General features: G+C 38.3%; 1 protein-coding gene across 2 annotated transcripts in view; it reads right to left on the reverse strand.

Moving 5' to 3' along the window:
* Positions 1 to 27,975, reverse strand: part of PRKG1 (protein kinase cGMP-dependent 1) — a 1,074,350-nt gene that overhangs the window by 981,303 nt on the left and 65,072 nt on the right. The window contains exon 1 of one of the 2 annotated variants that reach the window (XM_081104809.1): positions 11,677 to 12,630. The exons of the other annotated variant lie outside the window; for it this stretch is intronic. Coding sequence (XP_080960935.1) covers positions 11,677 to 11,987 — 311 coding nt within the window. The 5' untranslated portion in view covers positions 11,988 to 12,630. Of the gene's footprint in view, positions 1 to 11,676; positions 12,631 to 27,975 lie in introns of those variants that run through there. 2 annotated transcript variants of the gene reach the window in all.

A 27,975-nucleotide genomic window follows, 5' to 3' on the forward strand; every position in this document is an offset into this window, starting at 1 on the left:
AGCAAAGACATGGTTAATACTGTGTTCTCCCCTTACATGATGAGAAAGAAATGGATTGAACTCCCAAAAGAAGTTTTGAAATCTAGCAAGGAAAGTCAAGAAGGAATGAAACAGGGGTAGAGGGGAAGTATACCTGCCATAGATGATTTAAAACTCACTATCAGGGGTTTACCTAGATATTATTTAATAACCTCTGAGCTCATCTAGCAGAGCATGTCACTCTTGCCAAGACAAATAAATGTATACTTGAGTTATTTTCCATCCATCACCCTGACAGTAGCCCCTAGGAAGCCAGAAGATGGAGCACTGCTCTGTGGTGACAAATGATTAACACGGCACATGGCTTCAGAGGTGGTACCAAACAGCAAGACAAGTCATGGGAGGGGAAGGATGACTTGAGAAAGGTGGCCACATCTGGGATGAGCAGTGTTTTGTTTTATACGTTAGGACGAAGGTTCTGGGGATGTTACATTGCATTCACCTCTCTGCACATCTTGCAATGGTATCTTCCCCAAAATATTTCAGTAGAAGTTATTTTGATCTCTTCATTTCTGAGAGTACAGAAGGGTAACTCTGCATTGCTTAAAATAATCATGATTATATTATAGACAGCATATAACTTTGAATGGAAATAACAGGATACCTTTCAAATGTCAGAATTTTCTAAAATAATTTCTTATAATTATTCACAAACACATAAAAAACACTCAGGCACACATATATAATGCTTCCAAGTCCTATATTCTCCATTTCTGGAAGTTTTTTCTTTAATTATTATTATTTCAAAGGCAATAGACTGTACTCCTTTAGTAGTTCCCTATAAAAAAACAAAACAAAACAACAAAGAAAAACACTTTTCTTTTAGGCTAGGCATTTCCCACCAAAACTCAAAAAGAGGGGTAATGAATGTGTTAATGTGTTAAGCAGAGTGAAGAAAAGGCAAAGGCTAGATGAATTCATGAAATATGCAAAGAGGTGGCAAAAAGTTAATCAAAGATGCTCTATTCACAGTGGTTTATTTTATTTGTCATTCCTTTTCATGAGGACTGTTTGAAAATAATATCCATTTAGTTGTATGCCATTCAGTGCGACATGAACAAGGAGTCATTTAGTTCTTGTTTCTTTCTTTCAACAAGAGAATGTAGGTCTCCATACTAAGTAATGATAAAACATCTGGAAGGCAGAGTCAGGCAGATTATAAATTTTCATGTAATATTTCCCTTTTATGAAGAACAACAGAAAGTCTGAAATGAGATTTTTTGAAGAAAAATAACTATTTCTTGATCAAGGCTACCACAGTAAACAAAAAGTCATTGCAAGTTTCTTTCATAATATTCTAAAGCTTTTCAGATCTATAACAAGAAACATTTTTCATATAAATGGATGATGGAGTTCAGCACTACATTTTTTAAAAAATATATGTCTTTATTGATTTCAGAGAGAGAGAGGAAGCCAGAGGGATAGAGAAACATTGATTGACTGCCTCCTAAACGCCCTCTACTGGGCACTGAGCCTGCAGCCCAAGCATGTGCCCTGAATGGGAATCAAACCAGTATCTTCTCCTTGCACAGGACCGACTGAGCCACATCGGCCAGGGCAGCACTACATTTTTTCAAAAATATATTTTCATTGATTTTAGAGAGGAAAGAAAAGGGAGACAGACAGAGAGAGAGAGAGAGAGAAACATCAATGATGAGAGAGAATCATCCATCACCTGCCATGTGCACTCCACACACCACACACCGGGGATCGAGCCCGCAATCCGGGCATGTGCACCGACCAGGAATCAAACCGTGAGCTTTGGTTCATAGGTCAACGCTCAACCACTGAGCCATGCCAGCCAGCAGCACTACAGTTTTATAAAGGTAATTGTTAACTGAATGACTGGAAACTTTAAGCAGTTGTTTCATTTTGCACTGTACCATACATTATTGAGGAAGAGGAAAGAAAGAAAAGGTTTTCCTCTAACAATTCAGAACTGAAAAAGTTATTTTAATTAAAATTTATTTACTCAAAATAAAGAGGGATTCACTGAGTGGATCCTCCAGCCAATAGCTACTCTTACATATCTGAGGGTCCGTGGACTTACTTTTCTGAGCTATCGTATCCTCAGAGAGTTCCTAAATAAGACAATAGCAGGGACCCAGAATAAAGAACATAGTTCAAATAATGTTCCCTTCCCGACACTCTAGGGTTTATTCTAATGCATTTTGTTCTTTCTTCCCCCTTGACCTAATGAGTTGCCATTATGACTTAGCAAAATGGTACCTGTCACTTTCAGATGTTTAATATTCCTCTGTAAAGGATATGGTGACATCCTGTCAAACCAGCACAAGTCTAATAGAAGGCCATCTTTTCTGCCTCGCCACAATATAAAATGCATTACTCAGTCACCAGTCATTTAGGCAAGGTGTGTCTTATGAAGATGGAAGTGTGCTAGTTTGTACAATGCATTTGCCAGCCACCCGCAGACACAGTGGAGAATGGCCGATCCACACTCCAATCCATCAGTAACATTAACTCCAGAGGGGCAACATTCAGAATTCCAATTTTTTCTTTCTCATCATGACAATCTTTTTATCTTTCCTCTCACTCCAGATTTAGAAGCAATGTGAAAACCATAATTTATTGATCGAGCTGGACCATTAAGATGATATGCAGTATATCCAGAAAGGAGATGTTTTTCCCTTAACAATATCTCATTATTCCTTTGTCTAAATCTGGAGAAAGCTTGATATTATCATATTATGATTGTTTCAAAAAATTGCAAAAGCATTTTGCTTCGCTGAGGTGTATTCGTCATCATTGACATTTAATACAATTAACCAAATTAAACTGACTGGCTGATACTATCATTATTTCACATTCAAAGAAATTCAGAGCTACCCTTAAAGAGCAGATATGGACTAGAAGTAAGAAAACTGAACATCTGAAAGTCAACAACATTAGGAAATCTGCTTTTGTCACATATTAATAATTTAACCTATTTACATCTGCTTTTGCTGGATTTAAGTTACTCAATCTCTACAGAGAAGTCAATAAAATTACATCTGTCTTGAAGCAAGGCTGGTAAGTTTAATTAGCATTTATCATCTTTAGACTGGCAAAGAAAATTAACCTTCTTAAAAAATTTGATGCAGCTGAAAGTAGTATATGTTGACACTAAACTGGCACTGAGTTTTTTTTTTCTGTGCTAATGCCCATCCTTTCATATCTTGGATTATAACAACTTTAAGAAACAGTGTCCTAACACCAGCTCTTGCCCATCATCCTGTCTAATGGCTAAGCCATATAAGTGAACACATGCTTTTGTTCACGTTTACTTATTATTGCTAATTCCTCTTATCCTTCCCACTTAGGTCCAATAACCATGTGCACCACATGAAGCTGGATTCATAATGAAAGTGTTTACTTTCCTTATGATTAACTTCCCTGCGTAATTAATGTCCCCAATCCTCTGGGCAGCCTTATTACATCCACTCTGCTCTAACATGCTATCTGTCAGCTGAATACATTTTCATATTTTAGACGGAGGGGGAAAGCGACAAGAGAGCTCCTCACTGACTCCATTCTGAGATGATTTCTGCCACCGAGTATTTGCAATTATACCAGCTATTTTCATCGCTTATATAAAGTCTTATATTGGCTGGTCCTCACCTGAGAAGATGATGATTAAATTACAGATGTAAACAGGCTTCTATCAGAGACAATTAGGAATGTCTTTAGAGGAGTTTTTAACACGCTAAGCCTTAGAGTCTAAGCCTTAGGCAGGTGTCCTCAAACTACGGCCCGCGGGCCACATGCAAATACAAATATTGTATTTGTTCCCGTTTTGTTTTTTTACTTCAAAATAAGATATGTGCAGTGTGCATAGGAATTTGTTCATATTTTTTAAACTATAGTCCGGCCCTCCAACAGTCTGAGGGACAGTGAACTGGCCCCCTGTTTAAAAAGTTTGAGGACCCCTGCCTTAGAGTCTAAGGGGAAAGAGGGCAAGAAAGAGTCCAAAGAGCTGGCAATGGGGCAGCAGGGAGGTGGTGATCACAGGGGGTCCAGTTCCCGTCTCCCCGGGAGCCCCCCTGTGGGACCTACAGAGACTGCGGGTGTCATCTCAGACCTCTCATCGGCCAGCAGTGCCCAGACCTGTCCACTCACCCCCACCCGGCCCGGCCGGAGAAGAGGCTGAGAGCCTGATGTGCTCGCTCTGCTTTCTCTGAAGCCTCCTTGGAAAGTACTCCTCAGCCTGATCTCAGGCTGTTTGCCTTAAAAGGATAAAATATCTGTAGAGGGGGAAAAAAAACACACTGTAGCTGGCTGCACAGACTTCACATACCAGAAGGACAGGCACTACAAGCCCCGTCCTGCTCTTCCAAGGGGGCTCATCATTGTCTCACCTTCATACATTAAAATTTCATAGATGCATCAGGGGCCGAAGGGAACAGTCTCACTGGCTAACGAGGCAGCTGCCCCAGTGAGAGTGGAAACAAACTTGGGATGATGGCTGATCCTAATGTGTCATATTTGAACAGTGGCCAGGACTCAAGGCTGGCGGGAAAGAGAAAATATACTTCCATTGACCGGAGCTGCCAACAATGATCATGCTCCAGGCCCACACAGGTAACCCGAGATCAAGAGAGGGGCAGATGCTGTGGGAAGAGGGGCAGATTCTGTGGGGAGAGGGGCTTTGGAGCTGCCTGGCTCCACTGTAAGCAGGGATTTGGGTTGGTAGAAAGGGACCGAGGAAAGTGCTTTTCCAAAGGATGGGAATTCAAATAGCCAGTAACAACTGCAGTTGAATACTCCATGGAAAAGGTTCACAATCCTGGCTGCATATTGCAATCACCTCGGAAGTTGAAACAATATCCCTACGCCTCAGGTCCAGCCCAGAGCGATGAAATAGAATCTCTGGAAGTGGCACCCCAGGAAAGATATTTTTAACATTTCCTAGAGAGACCTACCTGGACTCTAATATGCAGTCAAGGATGGGAACCAATGAGAATAAACAATAAGACATTTACTAAATCGTGCACACCTATAATATAGGGGGGGATATCTGCTTTGGCAAGCCCCTAGTGCTGAAAAGTTTTAGCCAACAGAAACACTCTACTCTTTAAGTGGAAAGTTTATCCTTGCCTTTGTTTAATAACACACACACACACACACACACACACACACACACACACACACCCTGTTGTCTTCTCAGAGTGGTTCCCAAATTTAGCTGCACACTGAAGTTATCTGAGGAATCTTTAAAAAAATACTGATGGCTGGCTTCCACCCCCAGATAGTCTAATTTTAATTGGCTTGGGTAAAACCTAGGCACTGGATTTTTTTTAAAGGCCCCTCAGGTGGTTCTAATTGCAGCAAAGTTTGGAAACCACTGACCTGTCTTATTTTTTCCACTTCTCCCTAAGTACTTCACTTCCCATTTAATTACTGGGGAACAGATACACTCCCCAGAGAACAGCCTATAGGCGGTTCATTGGGTTTTCCTGCAATTGCCTAATCCTCACACTCCTTTGGGAAGCAGGAGAACCTAATGGCTAAGGAGAACAGCCCTGGAGTTCAAATTCAGATTCAGCGTCTTACAAAGTGTGTGACCTTGAGCAACTTACTTGGCCTGTAGCTCAGTGCTGTGGAATGGGATACTCTGGATTCTTCCTCTCAGGGTCGTTTGATAAAAATTACAGCCTATGGACAGCACAGGGGCAGTGCGTGGCACAGAGTGAGTGCTCAGTAAATGGTAGCCATTATGATGACGAAGGGCAGTGCCATTCTGACCCATTCTTTCAGAAACAGGGATGTGCTGACTTGCTCTCCTCACTCCTTTCTGCCCTGTGGACTGTTCCTGGACCACCAAGCCTCCCTGGTATCAGCCTATAGGATGTTTGAACGGAACAATACATTCATTCAAATCAAGCATTGGCCTAAAGGGAAACATTTTAATGGTTTTCTACCAAAATCCCAGTACAGTTCCCACACTCAGAGGAGGCAAGCCCTCCATACACTCCAGTTTGGGTGTCTCCTCTCTTCATCCACAAAGTACTATTCAACTTGCAAAGTCCATTCCAGTCTTACTCACCCATCATGCCCATTACTCCTTCCCAACTTATTTGCAAATATAGCATAGCTTTAACAATGCTCATCTTGCTTTAAACTTTCCTGCCCCCCTCCCCCCTTCTCACCCCGACACACACACATCTCCTCTTCCCACTCTACCCTCCTGCCTCTATCAAATGACTATGATTATAAAAGCCATTCAGAAACAAGGCACTTGTGGAAGTATACTATTAGCCCCACCTTTTGTTAAACATCTGTTCTGTGTGGCTACAGTTCTTGTGCTATTGTTCATATTTACATGACGGGTTTTGGAGGGAGAACATTCCTCTGCTCTTACAAACAAAGTTATACTTAGAGAGTTCAAACAGGCTGCCCGTTCTTCTCAGAAAACAAATTTTAAGGAGATGCAGAGGAAGGTAGTCATTATAGAAAATGGTGAGAGGAAAGAAGAAGGGGTGTCAGAAGGCTGGGTGTGAGGAAGTCGAGACGTGCTGTCAGGGAAGGGGTGGCCAACAGCGCCAGCTCAACCATTCAGATTGGGATTCAAAATGCCACAGATGTGACTGCATAATAAGCTGTTGAGCCTCCTGGTAAATGCTGCCTGCCGCATGTGCTTACGTATCACATTGTCTTGTGTTCTCAGGGCTTGGAAGGTTCAAGTCGGAGGGTTGGAATGCAGGCAGCAGGTCTGGTGCCCTGGGATGGGCAGCAGTACCTATGGCAGAGATGGCAGGAAGAGCAGCAGCCCAGTGTTCCAACTGGTTGCTAGGATACCATGGAGACCCTCCATTGCTAGGCAGACAGGGGAAAAAAATGTTTCCATATGCCTTATAACCTGCAAACAGCAACAATAGAAACATCGTCTGCCTACTTTTCCCCTTTCCCATTAGGAATCCAAACCCAACTCTTCAGTGAAATAACAAGTGGCAGGAGCTTGGCAATGTGGCTCAGTAGGGCCAGGAAAATGGTCGTTTACATTCTCAGGCAGTCTCTGTAGCTCCTCTTTCTGGGCTTGTCAGTATTTTCATTACAAGCCACCCCTGAGGGGCGCACAACTTGACTGTGCTTCCAATCACCCGCGTAGGGTTTTAGCAACCTGTTCTCATATATATTTTTATAAAAGCTTCCACAGCTTCCCATTTACTGCATAGACTAACATCAAACCAACACACTCAAATAGGGAAGTCTATTAGAATAACTAATAGACTTAAGTGGGAATTTAACTCTTCCACAAAAACAAGGAAGATGAATTTCAGAAACTAACTTCAGTTCTCCTGTCCCAGTTGCCCAGGTACGTGAGGAATCTAGTTAGAGTATTTTAAAAATAAAATTAGATTCTTTTCAGTGGGAACAGTTTGAAGTGAGTAGGTAAAGGAACTTGTTTTCTATTAAGAGTGGAACTGGGTTTCCTTAAGGGTTATAACCATCTGCTGATTGGTTAAATTAAATGCCCTTACCAAGCTGGAATAGGTATGGCTATTAGCAGGATGGTGCTGGTCAGGGGTAGAGGACTGGACTGACATTCAAAGAGTCAGAGCTTTACTAACGGGTAACAAGTAGTCCTCCAGTAAAATGTGCGCACGCGCGCGCTCGCACACACACACACACACACACACACACACACATGTCTTGATTATTCTAAAAACAACAAAAATGCCCCCTTACCTACTTTATAATATAGAAACTAATATGCTCATTCTCTTGGCCTAAACTAGCTTTTCTTCAATTCCCACTACCTACCGCACTACCGTGTTCTGGTACAGCCACTGGTTGCTGTTAATCCCCAGATGTACCCTCTGCTTTCTTTTGCTGTCCATCCCTTTGCTTGATGGCCCTGCCAACCCCCACCCCTCTAATCCCATTAGCACTAAATCATGGCCATCCTCCAAATATGTATTTACTTTAAATATCTCCATTTCAACATGAGTTCCTGAAACCATAAAATTAAATGGGCTCGATTATATTTGCTGTCTTGAGTATCTCCTCTATGACTTGCCTACTCTACTTTCTAGAATATATACTTGTGCAGCATTATTAAACCTTTATTAACTCCTTGATGATAGGATCTATGTATCTCTGACCTCCAATGCCTGATGATAGCTTATACATGAAAGACATCCCACAAAAGTATTCAACTGAGCTGTAGGGCACATTTGAAATTTAATGGTTACCTTTGAAGAAATCTGTTTTAATATTATGCCATCTAAGATTACACTAAAATGCTAAAATTCTCTCAACTTCCTACAAACTTTAACACACAGCCTGTAGAAAGACTCCATTTCTCTTGAGATGTTCTAGTGTCAAGGTTTAAAAGCTCACATAAGATCTTAAAATGAATGCCTCTCTAAAAATAAGAAAATATTCCTCAATATCCTCAGCTCTTCCAAAGTACTTCACAATCAAAAGTGAAATATAACAAAACGTCATCATTCTCTGAAATGCATCTACCTCAGGGGTGAAAAGCAACAGCTTAACAAGAATACAGAGACACTAACCACTTGTGATAGGAACTCAAGTTTATATAGACCAACTTGAATGACACAGAACCCTATGACAGCGAAACAGAAAGGATGTGAGAATATTTACCATAGGTAAAGGGTTTAGCTCATAATAGGAGAGACTGAATGTGCTAACCTATTATGGAGTTAATTTTCAGGAATGAAATAGCATGAAATAAAATTACTTTAAAAGTCCATAAGAAAAAAAAAATATATATATATATATACACACATATATATACCAACAGGCTGATCTCATAAAATGGATATTTTTCTCATTTTTAAGAGTTTATTTGCTCAATTTATTTCAAAATATATAGATTAATAATTTTACATTCTCAAGTCATTATTTGGTAGCAGTGGAATACAGATTCCAACTTGCTACTTCAGTTCTTTGTTTCACATTCATAACACAAAAACGGCTTACGGGCTGTTTATATACACACGTGAAAGAGAAACAAAAACACTCTCCCCACCTCCCAGATGCAGCAGGAGGGCCCTGGCTTCTGTTGGAATCTGACCAAGCCTCCCCTGCAATTCCCATTTTAATGGGGAAACTTTCAAACCAAAAAAGTTAAGACAATCGAAGTGGATGACTTAATTTTTATTTTACTTTTTTTTTAAAGGATCAAAAATCACTAAAAAAAGTTTTAAAAACTATCCTCAGAAGGCAACCTCAATAAGCAAAAAGTAAACAGGAACATATTTTCATTCATCAAATAACTGAGCAGAACAGTTACCTACATGTAATGAAGAGAATATAGAAAACTAACAAGATCATGAGTTAAAGTCAGTTTTATGTTACTTAAATGGTTTCATTTTAACTTGAAGCCGTGATGACCTGTGTGTAAGTTCAAGAAAGATGACTGAATTTAAGTTGCACCAAAGATGAAATATAAAGACAAACACTTGTTAACAGTAAGTCTGTGTAATCAAATTACTTATAGCGGAATAAACTGAAGTTCAAACACATCTTCAGTTTGTCAAGTTTTCCTAATTCTTTGTGGAGCTATCTTGCACAATCATTCCAATGACATGATAATAATCATTTTGCATACAATATACTTCTCTTTCTCTCGAGAGGTACACTCTACCATTTAAGTCAATTCTGTTCTCATTTTATGTAAGTGTGAAAAAAAGAACAGATGTTTTTCCAAAATTATTTAAGCTTGGAAGACATGCTATCATTTTCTTCAATATAATCCTTCAGCATCACCAAAATCACCATGTTGATGTCTTAGTGGCTGACTTCTTTAAAGCCCAAGTTATTAAATATCAGAAAGCACAGCATTGTTCCATAGATAAAATGTTTATTACAATAGAATTATTTGCCACACTCATTTCATTTTCCACCATGGGCTTTTAAAAAAATCTAGTAGTTCTCCATGTCAAGCACTAAACGGTTTCTAAAACTTCAGCTCATTCCTTACTGCCTAGATTCCTTTGGATCTTGTCTGATACATTTCACTACAGTTATCAGCTAGACTTATCATGCTTCATTATAAACCCTATTTAACTGGTCTTTTTATAAAAGTGGACTTTGCTCTGTATTACTCCAAAGTCCTGCAAATACTAAAATGAGATCCTGCAGAATCCTTAAAGATGCAGAACTGCCTTTGAGTTATTTTTTCATTATGCAAAACTTGGCCCAGGAGCTATGGCCATGTACCTGGTTAGCTAAAACAGGCAAGCATAGCAGGACTGCAAATTTCTAAGGCAGATCTAAGTCTAACAACAAACTATTAGGGCAACTTGGTGAAGTCAGAAGCTCAGAAGCGTTTATCCTTACGGTCTCTTCCTCACTCTCTCGGAATAAAATCTCCTCATTAAGCTCAACCTGCATGAGAAACAGCACATGCTCTATGGGAACCAACAAGTATAGGTCTAACTCTAAGTTTTCAGAAGTATAATCAGTACATACTCCCAAGCTCCCTCCAACACAGCAAATACACATGAAGATAATCAAGTAGTTACTCTTTCTCTTTATATCAGTCCCTTGTGTTTACGGAGTGAAGGATTCCAAGGGACCTTGTATTATTATGTAACACGTCATCTAGCCAATGTGATGTAGTTAGGAATAGAGCATCACAACCTTTTACTTTATCAATTATCATATCTATTAATTAAAAATAACTTTCATTCGGGTGCTCATTCCCTATTAATGTAAGTTCTTGTCCCTTTACTCTCCATAAGAACTCTAGAGTTAAGTGGTGTAGAACAAGTTTCATTCAATCTTTCCACCCAAGTTGTGAAGCTTACTGACATCAGAACCACATAGTTCTCTAAAATGCTGGAACAACACGGATCAGTTGCATCAGAAGCCAGGAATAAGGCAAACAATGTGTCTCCCATTTCAATAAAGGTCGAGCACTTCTCTATTTTTGAGCCTGGAAACATGCAAGCCTCTTGGGAGGAGGTGCCCCATTAGTAACAGTATGCAAATTCCTGAAGGAAAACACGCAATATTCTCCCTCGGATGTTATGAAAAGATCTTTAAGAAATCAACAGACTAGGCTTCCATGTGTGGATTGCAAATGTCATCCAACTGAAATTTTAAAAAAAAATCCTCCCTTAGATATGCGCGTTGGCTTGTTTTTGACACTTTGATGATGACAGAGCATCAGGTTTGAAGGGTACCAGCGAGAAGGGCCAGCATGTAGAGAAACCGGGGAGAGCCACAAACGCATAGAAAGTAAGGATGATATCAGACGCATTTCATTTCAAGTCTGATGAGCCTGCATTTAGGATTTTCCGGCTGGGCAGCTTTGCCAAGGCATTTGGGAGATGGGGTTTTTCTTCCGCTTCTCACACTCACGCACATACACACAGCCAGACACACACCTGGGGCGCATTCAAACTCTCTGTACAGTAGGTGGCATATATGAATGCACATATTTAAAAAAAAATAGCTCGACATCCGACAAAGACGGGAAGGCAGCATAGGTGCTTGAGTCTGGCTCTAGAAACGTGCACAGCCCCGCAAGTAAAGGAAACATTTCCGAGGATGAGGACAGACATAGCAAGCGGGAGGGGCGGGGGCCCACAGAGACAATACAGAGACCCGCAGCTCCCCACCCACAGGGTGCCCCAGGGCCCCCTGCGCGTAACCCCGGCTTACTGTGGGCTCTTGGGGTAGAAGGGCAGGGTCACATGGCTGAGATCCTGGATGTCGAAAGCGGTGGGCTCGGCGGAGATCGCCTGTCGCTTGGTGCGCGGCTCGCCCTGCAAGGTGCTGGCGCTCTGCTTCTGCGCCTGCTGGGTGGCCGGCCGGATCACCGAGCGGTACTTGTCCAGCTCGTTCTGCAGCTTCTGGATCAGTTCGTCCTTCTGATCCAACTCCAGCTCCAGCTCGTCGATGAGAGCATCCCGCTGCCTGAGCTCCTCGATCTTCTCCTGGAGCGCGTACTGGAGATCCCGCAGGGTGCCCATGCTCCTCCCGGCTGCCGGGGGCTCCTTCCCCGCGCTGCTCCGCGTCTCGGGGCTTCCTCCCCTCTCCGATCAACTTTCCCCAAAGTCGCCGCTGCCTCCCGAGTGCAAAAGCTTCCTACTTGAGACCAAAGCCAGCCCTGGCTTCTGAGCATGCCCAGTCCGCGGGCTCCAGCCACAGAGAGTTTCTGTGCAGATTCCACTTCTCGGGGCTGATGGAGAGGCTGAGCGTGGGGATGAGCAGAACGGCAGGTCCAACCCGGGATGAAGCCTGATGCGCGGTGGGCCCTGCAGGGGGTCCGAAGGGCAGCTGCGCGGTGGTCAGGGAGCAGGAGACCGCGACTCCGATGAGGCTCCCGGGCAGCGGTTGGGCTGCCGGGGTCACTCGCGCTGGGAGCCAGAGGAAGCCAGTGGTGCGTGTGCGGAGCCTGATAACCCTGCGGGGCGCGCCAGGGGCTGTGCAGGCGGAGCGAGGCGGGAGCACCACTTTGGGGGTGGGGAGGGGAGAGGGGAAAGACAGCAAGGACCCCAGGCAAGCTGGGAAGGTGACAGCCGGCTCCAGAGCAGACGAGTCTTGAGGACAAGGGACTACAATCCTGGAAACGTGGGCGAGCAAAGCGTACTCTGCATCTTAAAAGCTCTGAGTTCTGGAGGAATTTTGACCACCAGCCTCACCAGGAAAGGCTCCCGAGTCACGTGTCTGAACTCTCCTACTCCCAAGCCACCTTTCCCACCCGGAGCGCAGCACACAGGTGGCCAAGGCCGGAAAAGAAACTTGCCTCTCTGGAGATAGAGCAACTCTGGATTCCCCGGAACATCCAGGTGTCTTTGGGGAAGGGAAGGGGGAGGAGGCTTCTGACTTCCTCTCCCCCCCCCCCCCCGTCTCCGCCCCCCCAAGCATTCCCACACTGCCTGCTCCTGCTAATTCCTCCCCTTTCCACCTTTTCCAAACTCAGGTTAATTAACTATTTTCGGTGTGGGGGGTAGAGGGAGCATCGGAAAAATCATTGCTGATCTCCAAAAAGTTCATCCTAAAATTGAACCATACCTTTAAAAATATTATTTCCCTGACAACTAAGCTGTTAGGTCTGTGCCCTTCCACTTGAATAGCAAGACACAAACTTTGAAAAAGAGAGAAGATTCTAAAGAGAAGGAAGGCTATACCATTCACTCCATCTCTACCCACACTCACCCCTATTCCTGCCCACTAGATTATTTCCTGAAGTGATGACAATTAAGTAGCATCCTTTCTGTTCAAGGATAATTCTGACATCATTGAAACACATGATGTTTAAAAGTGCCAAATATTTACTTAATGCTTACCTAAATTTATAATATTTATCTAAATCTTCACCAACTCATCCAATTGTTTAACATCTTTATTAGCAGCCCTCTAATTATTCTTGGGCACTGAATGATATAAACCTCAATGCTACACTTGGCCATCTTGAACACTAAAACAAAGTAGATGGGTAATAGTTTAAAACTGAATTGCAATCTAGAACCATAGCCAAGGACAGATATATTAGTCTCAAAAAAGAATAAAAACTTGCTTTCTTTTACTTTTGAATGCACAATTTTTTCTATCTGAGCTAAGAAAAGAAGAAGGGAGAAGGAAAAAGGGGGCAAGCCAACAGCAAGTTATTAAGCTTTTTGATTTAAAGAGGTGTAAATGACAAAGGATATACTGTATAATCCTAAACATTCTTCCACACAGATTATGATCTAATTCTCTTAGTACAGATGTCATAAGACAGGTTTTCTGCTTTCCAACATGAGTGTGTAATACACAAAATGGATCATCCCCAAAACATTTCATTTGTAACACACAAAACATGAATAACTTATAAATACTGAGAGCAGGAAATAATAGTTCTGAATTTCATTGTTGTCTTAATTAAAACTAAACCAAGCAGAAGTACTATAGCTTTGCATAACTGACATTATTCTAAAAGAGCTTCTGTGATATTGTCTTTCCCCAGGCAAAAGGCCAAGTTCTTATCTTTCTAACTTATGGGAATTCTTTGATTCCTTGATTCCATGGGAAAATGCTTAAAACGTTTTCCTATCAATCTATTATAGGGGTCCAGGTGGCCACGAGTTTATGTCTAAAAATATATCAGAAACATTGTATAAGTAACATCATTAGTTAACTGCTAAGCAGGGTTATATTTTAAGGTTCATTTGAGGCTTCAAGGGGGTTACTTAATGTATTTGGGCAGCACAAAGTAGAAAGCCTGCTACATGTGCAATGAAAATAGAAATAAAAGCACTTTTCCATCAAAATTAAAATTGCATTTTAACCAAAAAAATATTCAGGTATCTTTGAACAAAAGTGATGGTTGTTTTTTTACACTAAGTGACATAATTTGTTTCACTATTTAAGCTATCATATCTACATGCAACCATAGGATATATTCATGTGGTATTTTCATTTTAAATGGAAGTCTTGTGATACAAAATATATTCCATGATTAATCCCATATTGAAATTCAGAAATCAGTTGTAATAAATGCAAAGAAAGTAAACAGCCAAAAGAAATGACTATTACAGTTGACATACTTTTAAAAATGTTCAAGGTATAAGAATATATTTGGTTGTATTAGCCTATATTATGAAAAAATAATTTAATTTCCTCTTAAATACTTTATATAATTATATATGCAAAATCCAGAATTCTAGGCTATTCTCTTCTGTTCTTAAAACTCAACATAAATATTTTAAGAAAGTTTTTCAATGATGTCCTTAACTGGTTGTTTAGGGCTTTAGGCACCTGATTTTCCAGCTTAAACTTTTGAGTGATTCCACTATTTTCTTAACCACCTTTTTGCATTGTACTTGATAAGTGGTACTGATAAGTGCTCAGAATGAATTTTATATGAAAAATTAAGGTCCTGCAGTTAAATTTCAACAGACTAATCTTCCTATGTGTCTTACAGGAAATTTAATTGGGTAAAATTTAATATCAAAGATCAGACACAAGTCTACTTTCTGCTCATTTAGAAATGGCTGCCACAAATCTGGAATGAACTGGGGTTGAATATACTGACTCTCCCACCGCCTGCCTGGAATGACGTCTTGATGTTAGATGCTGAAACAGAGAACAATGCAATTTTGAAGGAACTGAGTTCATACTCTAGCTTTCCATAGTCAACTCACAACCTGCTTTTCAGCAGTCTCTCTTTGTCATAACTGTAACGGAAACAACGCTCTACCAGTAGCCAGACCAAATTGTGGCATGTTGATGCTCTTCAATTTTGCATCCAACTCTCATGAATGAGAATAAGTATTACCAGGCCTTCCTTAAAATCTCAGAATCCTTCAATAAAGTATTCAATAATGCAGCTTTACCCTGATACTTCCTATTAAAAAGTAAAATCTGAAGAAGTTATAATCCTTCACTAAAAATATAACTTGCCCCAAAAGAACTGCGATAATTTTGCCATCCAGTCTGCCCCTTCCACTGATGGAATATTTCTTGGAATAATCCTAAATTTGACATTTTCTTCTGCCATTTCATGTACATATGTTGAACTGCAAGAAACAAACAAACAACAACAAAAAAAACATAGCTAGCTTTTTGGACCATGAAAGCCACCCCTTACAGAAAATTGGTAGCAGTAACAAGTACCCGTAAGAATCTAGATATGGAAGTTACTATTACTGGTAGACATACTAGCTTGCTCTAAATTATCAATCCTAACCAATATCATAATAAAAATACCTAGCTTCCTTGAACTCGTAATGCATAGCAGGCACTGTTCATGTAACCAAACAAATTGGACATTATTATTATTTCCATTTATATTTGAGAAAACAGAGGCACAAAATCACCCACCTAATAAATGGTAAGGCCTGGATTCGAATCCAGACCCTTACCCTCTCTGTGCATTGCCCTCTATAGGAATTCCAATTGTTGCTCTTGCCTTGGCTCTGGACCCAGAGAAATAAGAGTGTTCTTAACGTTAACTAGCCTGACTATGGAGCGAGGCTAGGGACATAGAAAGAGGAGAAAATTGGAAAATCCAGCAAGAGTAGACAACAGATGTTTTACAGGTTCCTTTTCCTAAAACTGTCTTCACTCCAGCACCATTTCATCCTGTTTTAGGATGATCATCTGTACCCATTAGCCTGACGTTGTTCTGGTTTTAATACTAAAATTTCTTGGGACTGTCCTGGTTTTAAAACTGAAGTCCTAGGTACCCCTTGGTCCTGGACAAACCAGGACAGTTGGTCACCCTAATTAATTCAGGACCAATGAGCCTCTCTATTTCATAAATATTTTCAAATTTTGCTTTCAAAGTTACTGATAGAAAAGTAAAGCCAAGGAATATAAATAACAATAATACCTATTATTTTAGGCACATTACAAATCCATTTAATGCATTTGTTTGTGCAAATATGTTTTAGGAAAGCAATCATCCTATTCCAAAGCCTAATAATACACCACAGAAATTGTCTTTGGACTGTAAAGGGGAACTCCAAGTCTGACAACAGAATTTTAATTACAGTTTGATGAGTCAGAAAAGAATTCAAGGCTCTCTTCGTTTCATTGTAATAGAAATCTGGAGTTTAGACACATGGGCTTCCTATGGATTAAGCACCGCATGTCAAGCACCTATCTGCTTATCACTTAGAGAATTATATCACTCTGTGATTGTGTTTTATAGACAGATTCAGCCATCAGGAATGCATGTTTAAATGGATATAGTAAAAGTTCTCATGGTTAGGCTGTTTTGAAGTCATACTGCTGAGAATTATATATTCAGCATAAAAAGAAAAAAAAATAAACCACTAATGATGAAAAACTTACTGCAGAGACTTGGAAAGTAATAGTGCATTGTACAGTAATTGCTAATGTGCTTAGAGTTTAATACCAAATTAGTGTCATGCCTAATATTCATTGAAATGAATTCTTATAGTCCGCAGCTTCAAATGATGGTAAGCTAGAACTGGGCCTCAGCCTGCACTAGTTTTCCCCCAAAAATCCATGCACTAGCTAACAAAAAGAGCATTTCTTTGTGCTGTTAGTAAGCTTCCCGTTTCCAAAGACCAAAAGGAATAAAAGATTTCTAAGAAGAAAAATATTGGGTTTTCTGTATTTTTTCATGAATAGAAAAATTTTAAATGCATAAAAGGGAATTTAAAATGATTTTTCCACAAAACATTATTTTACTGCATGTTAAGCCCAGTGAATATATGCATGAGTACGAACATCATAATATCTCTGAATCTGATTAATAAGTTATAGTTTCTCAGTTCCATTTCAATGAACCTTCTGGTATATCAAGCACATTATTTCCTAAGTTAATGCATCATTATTTTCCCCACAAAATATTCAAAAACATTTGCAAAAGTAATTTTGCTTTTGAAAATGGATTTGATATCATGTGGCTTATTATGGGAGAATAGCTCTGGAGTCAATTATTTTTTGTTGTTGCTCTTATATTAAATAGCTTTTAACAGATCCCACGACTTACCATTTTCCCCCTACATGCTTTGTAATCAAAACTGAAAGTAAAAAATAAAACTACATTTTGCTAGGAACTTTCTAAAATTGGGAATGTGGGAATGTAATGAGGCTATAAGAAGCGATAAAATGGAATATTGAGTAAACTGGATTTTATTGGTAACTAAAATGAATGAACTGGGCAAGAGAAATATGGCAAGACACTTATACTGTGAGAATGTCAGAGATTTGGAGGAGAGGGGAAGTTGCAGGCCAAAAGGCTAAGTAGGGAAATACACAGAGATCTCCAGGCTCATTAACTTAATGGACAAGTAAATATCACCTAAGTTCCAATTGAATTAATGCTTAATATTGTGCCTTTCATAGAATAATCATGAGATGGAAATCCATCTCTAATGATAACTAAACGAAGCATAGGGATGGTAAAACAAATGGATATTATTCTAAGGCCAATATATGGTATCTCAAGTTTATGAAAGCATTACCCTCGGAGAATCACTAGAGCCTCAAGCTGGGGCTCAGGAGATGCATACCGGTATAGTCACTGTGCATTTGAAACCAACTGTTAAATTATCAGTCACTTTGCCTAATACACATTTTTAGAAAAACTACAACAATTTATTCCTTACCCAGATTGGATTGAAAAATTAATTTTTCAAAGTATAGGCATTTATCTGGTGGGTTGGACTACTTTAAATATTAGTGGTTCAGATTTAAACTTAAAAGACATATATACAAACACCTATATAATAAATAAGTTGCAAAAAACAGCAATATACCAAGTCTCATTTGTTTTTAAAGCTCCATGTAAATAAATATAAAATAGGAGGGACTTTTACACATTTTTGGTATTAGGCAGACTGTTCAGTGTCTGTCTTGAGTCACTCCATTATGTAAGAATATTTGTACTCAAATATCAGAGTTAATGGAAAAGTCATCTAAATTTTCCACAGATTATAATACAGCCAAAATTCTAATAATCTAGCTCCTTAGAAAAGCATCTATGTTAATATCAATTTTAAGTGGGAAAAAATGACAGGGAACTTTACAAAACGTTTATTTGTGGGATAGTAAAAGCAACTGCTGCTGTTAGGAACATAGAGAACTTTGCAAAAATTGCTTATTTTCACTTTGCAAGTTCCACTGGTCAGACCCTCTGTCAGCACACAGCAAGTTACATTCTCTCAGCAGTCACAGAACAGAAACCTCACGCCTGTCACAGCATCTTCACATGCACCCCATTGCTTTATTTATTTTGTGCTACTCTCATGGGCACTCCCAGAAATAGATTACAAAAGAACTGATCCCAACATCTGCTATAGTTTCATACTCTATCCTTTTCCATATCCGGGGGGGTGGGGGAGGGTGCGGGGGAAGCAAAGGTGTCCTTATTCTTTATTCATAATGGATATCACAAGGTTTTGCCAGAATGGACTACAGAATGATCTAATCAACATCCTAATTTCAAATTTAAGGAAACTTAAAGACCAAGGCAGAGGAGAATTTAGAACCCAAGTCTCTCAATTATCAGCATATTAAAGCTATATTATTCTTTCACTTGGCATTTCAGTATTTCTGTACATAGAAGCCTGCTTTGGCTCAGATGAAAATCTGACTGCATATCTCTTACTGATCATTGTTAAAGCCAATTCAGAACACTTTAATTTGCTATATATTTATAATTTAATATAAATATATTAAAATGTCTTTGAAGTGTCTGGTTAGTTCTATTATGCCTATTTTTATATTCAAACCATATAGAACTGTTGTTACTACTATGGGGATCTATCTGAAGGGTATGGAGGTGTGGGGGTGGGATGTGTGTGTGTGCATGCACGTGTACAGGCTTACACAAGGCATGTATAGACCATACATATGAAACTTAAACCACATGCTTCTAATCAACAAACCTGCATTAATGTCAAAGTAAAGTGGGCCCATGACATGGGTGGATTCCAAATCTTTTGTATTACATCTCCCTGCCAAGATCTAAGTGGGGAAGTAGAGTAAAGCATCTTGCTCACTTTTTCTCTCTCTACACACAGCAGCTTAAGTTTCCTCACACTACAGGGTTTTGAAAGACCTTAAAATATGAACAACAATCATTACCGAGAAAGAGGAAATTTTTCTCCAACTCATAGAAACCAAAGGGTAACACCCTAAATCTCACACTCAACTCTCTCAGGATTCAAATGGTGATACTTGTTTGATTCTCTAAACTCATGTCATTTATCTAAGACCATTTGGCATTTTTAAGATATAAAAACTTTAGAATATGCCAAAAGGTAACTTTATTTATTTAACATTTTCTAATGGAATACTCAACAAAATTGGCGAATGAATAAAAATTAGTAAGCTCTATTTCAAACTACATTTTAAAAACACTTAGATTTTTACTACATAAGTATTTTCTCAAAATAAGCTTGTATCTTAATATTCTAAGTATATGTTCTTTTAATAACTAATATATCTACAAAGCAAATTATCAACATTAACACATTACATCATTTTCATAATCTGGAATCATGAACTATCCAACTGTAAGAAATTGTAATAATTGATGAAGAAAGGACAAAATGACCAAGAAAAAAAACAAACATATGGTTATGGCTGGTGCAACAGCCAAACTCAGAGGTCAAAAAACAGCTTTGCCAGCAACCTAGTAACTCTGAATGAGAGCTCTCAGCCAAACAACATAGAATTTCATCAAAGTGTGAGCTAAAGAAGATTAGTTTCTTAAAATGCCGATTAGTATAACAAAAAGGATCCAATGGTCAACAGTATTTGGTAGACACTAAGAAATGTTTAATAAAACAGAACCCTTTCGGCATTATTTTCTCAGCATTTTTTATTTTCTAGTATGTATTATGAATCTCAAATAAATACCTAGCAAATATTTACATTTGATTTAAACAAGTAGACTTTCATCTGATACTTTAAGTGTTGAAACTGAGTATAACATTTAATCATTTTAAAACAACTCGATACAAACTACAAGCACCTACCCCATTTGTGAAATTCCTTATCAGTATTTACATACACACAGTGCTGGTCCCACCAAATTACTGCCAACCACAGTATCTCCCCTTTAAAACCACAATTTACCCAGCCTGTAACCACAGCCAATGACATGACAGCAAACCATGAACATATGACAAATTTGGTGCTTAAAGGAAGGACTAACATAGCCATGTGACTACTAATCACATTTCCTCTCTTTAAAATTAAGCTGGGTCACAGGATTGCTGCTCAGTTTATAAAAATAGTAAAGGGAAAATTACAGTGGGACTGAAATCAGGAGAGCAATTGATTAATCATTACACTGACCTTTTAGTCCTTTAAAATCTTCAGGTACCAAGCAATTTGATTTTCATATTTCAGAGCCTTTCCAATGGTGATTCTCTATCTGTAAAACCCCTCTCCTAACCCCTTTCACTACATTCAAATCCCAAGCCCATCGCTTGCCCATCACCATCCTTCCAGCTTTTGAGTCATTATCTCAATGAACTCATTCTTCAGTGCCCCCCTCAAATATCATTTCTTCTGATAATCTTTCTGAATCATCCCCATAATATTTTTTATTAAAACAGCACATCGTGATTTATAATTATATATTATTTACGAGAATATTTGTTATTTAGCTCTTATCCATTAGACTGTAAACTCTAAGAAAACAAGCAACTCCGTCCATTGTGTCCATCAATACCTAGAACAAATAGGCCCTCTCTATAATTTGTTAAATTCATTGAATGAATGAAAGTAAGACTAAATGAATGAATTCAAGAAATATTTACTAGTATCTCAATACACTGCTACCAATAAACAGAAAAATTGACCCTTTCTCCCTCTTCTCCATCAAGAGACCCAACAAACAAGCTGAACTAAATATCCTTTGATGCAATATGGATATGGGCTTCAGGGTGCGCACCCCTCAGTTGAGTGTCATTCATAAATATGTGAATGACATAAGTACAAGAAACTTCAGTCTGCTTACCCTTGAGGGGCTGCTACCGTATATCCCAGGTCTCAGTGCAAGTCACATGTTTGAAACAGGTTTTATTTTATTTTTTTAATATATTTTATTGATTTTTTACAGAGAGGAAGGGAGAGAGATAGAGTGTTAGAAACATCGATGAGAGAGAAACATCGATCAGCTGCCTCCTGCACATCTCCTACTGGGATGTGCCCGCAACCCAGGTACATGCCCTTGACCGGAATCGAACCTGGGACCTTTCAGTCCTCAGGCCGATGCTCTATCCACTGAGCCAAACCGGTTTCGGCGAAACAGGTTTTAAAGAGCACTGATTTTCTGTTTTTCTAGAAAATATTTGTGATATCTGTCGTCCTTGGACAAGTAGTTCAAATGCGGATCTATATAATCATCTTAGGTAAAACCTTTAAAACTAAACTATTATGACCAAAATTAGGCAGAAATATGTGCTAAATACAGCTTAAAAGTAAATACAGATAATGAATTTCTCTGTAACATGAAACAAAGGATGACAGAAAAAACATGATATGACTTTTTCTGAAAATTGATGTTTTAGCTCTGTAATTCTTGCATGTCTTTTCTGTATTTAATAAATCACATATATCACAAGATTCATTCCAAATGTATTTTTTCTTCTACTGAAGAAAAACCAACAGAGACAGCACTGTTTGAAAAACACAGTTGCCTGTTGAGATCCATGATAACTGCGTTTTCAATCTGCCACCTTGAAATTTCTAGGAAATAATATTTCTCGATACTCATAACACCTTTTCAGATTACACCTAGACAATCAATTCCTTTAATGAACTTTCAGCTCGCCATAATCTCAGAGCCTTTCTTCCGTTTAGGCTTCTAAGATATTGTCTTCAAGGTTCAGTGCTCTTTCATATAACACTGGCAGCATCTATAGTAATAGCAGTTGTACAATTTCTTTTGTTTCTTCACAATTTGTAACTACTTCAAAAAACTGATGACTTTCTTTGGAGTTGGCCTGTTTTTTGGTTGTTGTTTTGTTTTGTTGGTTTTTTAATCCTCACCCAAAGGAATTTTTCTATTATTTTTTAGAGAAAGTAGAAGAGAGAGGAAAAGACAGAGAGAAACATCAGTGTGAGAGAAACACATACATTGGTTGCCACCTGCACCAGCCCCAACAAGGACCCAGGCTGGGAGGAGCCTGCAACCGAGGTACATTCACAGGCCCATGCTCTATCCACTGAGCTGGCCTGTTTTTAATAGTCCTTCTTAATACTTACCTCTCTTTGAAAACTATTCATGTTATTGCATATTATTTTGAAAGCAGATTCTTTTAAAGAAGGTACTGATAACCAATATATGTGCCCTACCTGATTGCCTCATTTACAATAGCTTTGGAAGTTCAGACTGAAACAACATTCAAAAAACAAATATATCTCCAAAAGTACTTTTGATTCAATTATTTAATTCCTAAAGTAGATATCCTTTTCCTTTCTCTTGTTCTTTCTTATGTTCTTTCTATGGAATATCAGAATAGCCTGTTCAAACAAAACCAAAAGCTTAATACTAAGTTAATAGAACACAAAGTGCTAAACTTTGGATGTTAGCCATAAACTAAATGTTAAATAGTTGTTCAATTAAATCAAAGACAGGGTATATAGTTTGTTAATGCAAAAAAAGAGAGAGAAAATTTCTCAGATATATGTTTCTTATTTCAAAAAGTTAGCTAGAAGTTTTCCTAAATTCTTCAAATTTACTGTACCTGACTATAAATTTTGTAATAAGGGTAACTTGTGTGAAACTTACAAAAACCTAAGCCAAAACTTTTCCTATTAAAAAGTAAAAAGAATCCCCTATCTATGGAAGAGAGTCAATTTTAGAGATAAAGATTCAAAACTCTGTACACATAAACCCCACAAGTCTCTATAAATGAATTTTTACACTGCAATAGATTAGTTCTGCTTCTTGGCTATGTAGAAATTTAAGTTTTTGGTCTGCAACTGCTTGAAAGTTTTAGATCTTCAATAAAACCCGAGTGTTTATAGCTATTTGAATGTAAAAACTCTCTTGACATTGCATATGACTGTGAAATTTTATACTTCTCCTTTACATGGCTTATCTTATTTTAAATACACTTCCTAAATAGTATATAGTTTCAACAAACAGTACATTCTTTGAATTTTCCTCTCAGCTATTAAATACTAATTTCTAAGAGCAAAAATACAGAACTAAAGGTACAATTGCACCCTCTACTGTTCAAACGTTCTATTTCATACTGAACAAAGTCCTTTGTATTTATTTAACACACTGATTATAAAAATAAACAGGTAAATCATATTGGCTTCCTTTGACATTAATTAGCAGGACCTCAAAATAATACTCTAGTGATTAGTATTTCATTAGTAATACAAATGGAAACAATATTTATATAGTTATTGGGACTAAACTAAATTAGAAAAATGACTTAGCAAGGCACTTGAAACAAAGTATTCCGTAACTTACTGACAATACACGGCATTGTTGATCACCTTTTTAAGATTAGTCTTAACAAGAAAAAATATCAAGTCATTCAAGGCAACAATTAGTATACTTTTCTAATAGTATATAAAGTTAACGCATTTTTTAAGTTAAAAATTAAAATAAACATTAATGTTTCTTTCAAACTGTACTTTGAAGTTCTAAAATATTAGTTTGGAGATCCTCCTATTTCTGTTAATACTTAAAATACTACTATGTATCACAGTGCAGTGAGAAGATTCCTTTGTATTTCTCCTTAAATTTACAACTAGTCGAACAACTATAATCCAACAAAGGTTCCTCTGCTCAACACACACACACACCTGAGAGATCCATGGTAAATCTGAAGGTGGGAGCATTGGAACAAGCAAGCAAGGTGGAAGGGGGGAAACACAGGGACAGTGTCCCCAGAGGCAGCTGGGCATCCACTGCCACCCCAACTAATGCAGTAGCGATGACAGAGTCAGGCCTCAGGCCTCAAACTATGGCCTGGCCGAGGGTAAGTGGCAGAAACAGCATCTTGCTAGAGAAGCCAGCCCTTCCCCAGCATCTCTATTGCTGCTGAACCTCTAGCAATAACCTAGAACCAGTCAGACAGCACAGCAGTAACCAGCTAGTAACAAGGAGAAAGCCCTGAGGGCTTGTGAGACAAGCTTCTCCGACCTGCCACATCCCCCCACCACAGTGGTGGTCCCTGATTGAGGCGACTTGGACACACTGGGAACACCCACCACCCTGGTGGGTACTAGGCAATTTCCATGCCTGAACATCCCCACCCTCCAAACTCACCCTCACCCCCAGGCCCTCTACTGTGATTGTGGAGGCACAGGCACCACAGGTAAGAGACAACAAAAGCTTACCGTTATATCACCATCTAATGGAAAACAAAAGAGAGGCCTCTAATTACCAATCTGCTAAATTGTTAAGACTAAAACAGTATCTAAACAACAGAGATTTAATATGCGACTCACATCAAGGGGATAGATCATCCAGACAGAAAGTTGATAAGGAAATATCGGCCTTAAATGGCACATTAGATTAGATTAACTTTGAAGATATTTATAGAACCTTCCACCCGCAAATGACAACCTATACAATCTTCTCACGTGCACATGGATATTCCCAAGGACAGACTATATGTTGGGACATAAACAAGTCTCAATAAATGTAAAAAAGACTGAAATCATACCCAACATTTTCTCTGATCACAACAATATGATACTGGTAGTCAACTACAAGAAGAAAGCTGGGGGGAAAAAATCACAACTTTGTGAAGATTAAACATGCTACTAAACAACTATTGGGTCAAAGAAGAAATAAAAGAAGAAATCAAAACATACATAGAGACAAATGAAAATGAAAGAATTCACCAAAAGGAAAAAAAATTTAATGTAATGAACCACATTAAAATTAGGAAGCTTTTTTGATCAAAAGACATTATTAAGATCAGTACTTGTAATTACATTTGTCAAAACTCATAGAATGTTCAACACCAAGAGTGAACTCTAATGTAATCTTTGGACTGGGCAATAATGACGTGTCAATGAAGGCTCATCACATAACAACGTACCACTCTGGTGCAGGATTTTGAGAGCAGGGGAGGCTGTGTGTATGTTGGGTCAAGGGTTTACAGGAAGTTTCTGTATTTTCCACTTAATTTCCTGTGAACCTAAAACGTCTCAAAACATCATCTATTTTTTAAAGCATGTTATTAAAAGAGTTAAAAGGCAAACTACAAAAAAATAGGAAAAGGTATTTGTATTATATATTTAATAAGCAAAAATGTATACCCAGACTATATCTCTAATTCCTAAAATTCAGAAGTGAAGACAGATAATCCCATAGAGAAATGGATAAAGTAATTGAAAACTTGAAGTATTTTGACAAAAGAGCATATCCAAATAGTCAACAAACATATGAGAAATTGAATAGAAAAATGTAAATTGAACACAATGAGATACCACTAGCCACCTACCGAAATGGCTAAAATTTTTTTTTAAATCACAACAACGAATGTCAGGGAGCTTATAAAACAATGTAACATTTGGTGCACCGGGAGTATAAATTGTTATAGCCACTTGATAAAACTACTGCAATTTCTACCTAAACTGAACATATGGATACCCTATTATCTAGAAACTACAATCTTAGGGATCTATCCAAGAGAAATACATACATATTATCACTAAATGATGTGTGCAAGAATATCTGTAGAAACATCACTTATAATATACCAAAACTGGCAACAACACAAATGTCTATCTACATTAGAATAGACAGATTCTGCATTCAGACAATAGAATACAGAAGACAATAAAAATAAGTAAACACTGCTACAAGGAATAACCGTGATAAAGCTCATGAACAATACTCAGCAAAATAAACCAGACATAAAAAGATACATGTTGTATGGTTTCATTTTAAAAAATGACCAAAAAAACAATGGTAAATATACTCAAAGGTTACTTTGGGGGCTGAAAGCAGGGCTGGTAACTAAGAAATGACACAGAGCAGGCTTCTGAGGCTCTGGGAAAGTTCTGTTTCATGATCTGAGTAGGAGTTATACCAGTGTGTGTTCAGATAACTCACTGCACTATAAACTTATGGCTTATGCACATTTCTATATGTGTGTCATGACATCAAGAAAGCTTAAAACAAAAGCCTTATTTAGTTCATAATGATCAATAATTGGCAAAGAATTATTGAATATTATTTTAGACATCTACAATATCTTAGTTCAGTGATTTTCAATCTTTTCAATTTTATGGCACATAAACTAATTACTAATATTCTGCAGCATACCAAAAATATATATTTTGCAGATCTGTCAAAAACTAGGTATATAACTTTGATTCATTCACACTGGATAGATATTATTGTGCTGGGTGTGGTCATTTTTTTATCTGACAATCTACGGGAAAGAGGTTGGTGCCCCTAAGTAGTCAAGTATTGCATGTTTAAAAACTCCTTGCGGCCGCACACCTGTTGAAAATCGCTATCTTTGATGATCAAAGGCTTCAAATACATCCCACCATCAAACTTTATATTTTAAAATTAATTGTTAGATTTAGGACAAAAAATAGATTGGATATACATTGTACCCTGAAAATGACAGATATAGCATTATGTAGATACGCTGGCATCAAACCATGATATTTCACTATGTATATAAACATATATATGTGTGAACACACATATTCATACCATATACATAAACATATAATGTATACATTTCAGATTACAAAAAAATCTTGATTTAATATAAAGTTTCAATAAAATAATTTATTTAATGAGTATAACTTAGGTGTAATTTTCATATATATATTTTTTTCAACAAATCAGGAAAAAACCTTTGGCAGAAACGTGCCTTAAGAACCGAAGTAAAACAAGAAAAGGCTCTATTTAACCTCAACTCGGAAGGATAAAGTAAAACCTGAATAAGTGGAGGAAGAAAAGGAAGATGTTTTGAGGGGTGGGTAGGAAGAGCATAATCAAAGGAACAGAGTGGAGAAACCAGGCCTGGGGTCAGGGGCTCATTGTGGACGGATTAGAAAGCTCTAGAGAGCAGAGAGTGAGTGGATAAAGAAGCTGGGAGAGTGGATGAGGACCAGACTAAAGCAAGTCTTACAACACCAAACTGACTAATGTGGACTATGTTCTCTCAGAAATGGAAGGCAGCTACAGTTCTGAGCAGAGAAGTGACATGATCAGAGCTGTGATTTAGGAAAATCAATCCAAGAGCATCATGCTAAATAAATGGGAGATTGAAATGGACACTAGTTAGCTAGCTGCTGCAATAGTATAAGTCTAATCAAGATAATAGGATAGAGTTTGGAGAAGACAAGATACAGTCCATGTGAACTGTTGAAAACATCATTCATTCCTCAATATCAGCACTAATTGCTCCTACAATCCACAAGTATTCCCTAGTAATTGTTTTGTAAACTTTTGTATGTGTGAACTGTAAATAGAGATCAAGCACCTGTGTAACTAGAAGCAACTTAATAAGAAAGTTCACTGTTCTTACTCAGTATCATTTA

This window comes from Myotis nattereri (genome assembly GCF_964212035.1).
Source record: "Myotis nattereri genome assembly, chromosome: 13".
NCBI lineage: Eukaryota > Metazoa > Chordata > Mammalia > Chiroptera > Vespertilionidae > Myotis > Myotis nattereri.